General features: G+C 69.5%; 1 protein-coding gene across 1 annotated transcript in view; it reads right to left on the minus strand.

The window, feature by feature from the left end:
* Window positions 1-544, minus strand: part of RER1 (retention in endoplasmic reticulum sorting receptor 1) — a 7,600-nt gene extending 7,056 nt beyond the window's left edge. Inside the window, exon 1 of the mRNA XM_014543760.1 lies at window positions 271-544. Within this exon, the coding sequence (XP_014399246.1) occupies window positions 271-437 (167 nt within the window). The 5' untranslated portion in view covers window positions 438-544. The remainder of the gene's footprint in view (window positions 1-270) is intronic.
* Window positions 545-695: the final 151 nt, after the last annotated feature.

Consider the following 695-nt stretch of genomic DNA (forward strand, 5'->3'; position numbering starts at 1 on the left):
CAGAGGCTGGGGGGTCCGGGGGCGGGCGTGCCCTTGGCTCCAGGGAGACGCAGAGACGAGGCTGCCCAGGACGGGACAGGCTCCGGCCTCCGAGATCCGGGCCGGAGGGCAGCTGTCCATCCCCCGGGGAGCAGTCCGTTTCCCACGTTAGAACCCGCGACCAGGACGCTGGCCACCCGCCCAGGCGAAGCCAGGCAGCAGGAGCCTCCGCGTCTCCATCCCGGTCGTACCAGCGGTTCCGGCGGCACCTGTCAAGGCCGAGGTGCTCACCGCTGAAGCGCTTCACTCGCCGAGGCCTCGGGAGGAGCCCCGGGAGCACCCGCTGCCCCGGAGGCTGTTCTCAGAGACGGCGACGGTCCAGGCCCCGGTCCCGGGCTGAGCACCCGTCCGTCCGTCCGTGAAACCAGCTCCGTCTCCACACTCGTCAACAACAACATTAAGGATGTGGACTTTGGAGTCAAACAGGCTGCTTTCAGCCTCGGGCTCTGCCGCTTCCTCGTCGAGGGCACATTCCAGCTGCGATCGCACCCCGAGCCTCCTCCAGGTGGGGCTTCCCCCCGGAGCGCCTGGAGGGGGCCTGTCGCCCAGGGAGGCCCAGGACCGGCGGGCGGTGGTGAACCGTCAGGGGGACTCAGCGCTTCATTCTCGGTCACAGAGAACAAGGCGAGGCGAGCACCAGGCCGACGTCGGACGCA

The sequence above is a fragment of the Myotis brandtii genome, unplaced genomic scaffold (assembly GCF_000412655.1).
Source record: "Myotis brandtii unplaced genomic scaffold, ASM41265v1 scaffold334, whole genome shotgun sequence".
Taxonomy (NCBI): Eukaryota; Metazoa; Chordata; class Mammalia; order Chiroptera; family Vespertilionidae; genus Myotis; species Myotis brandtii.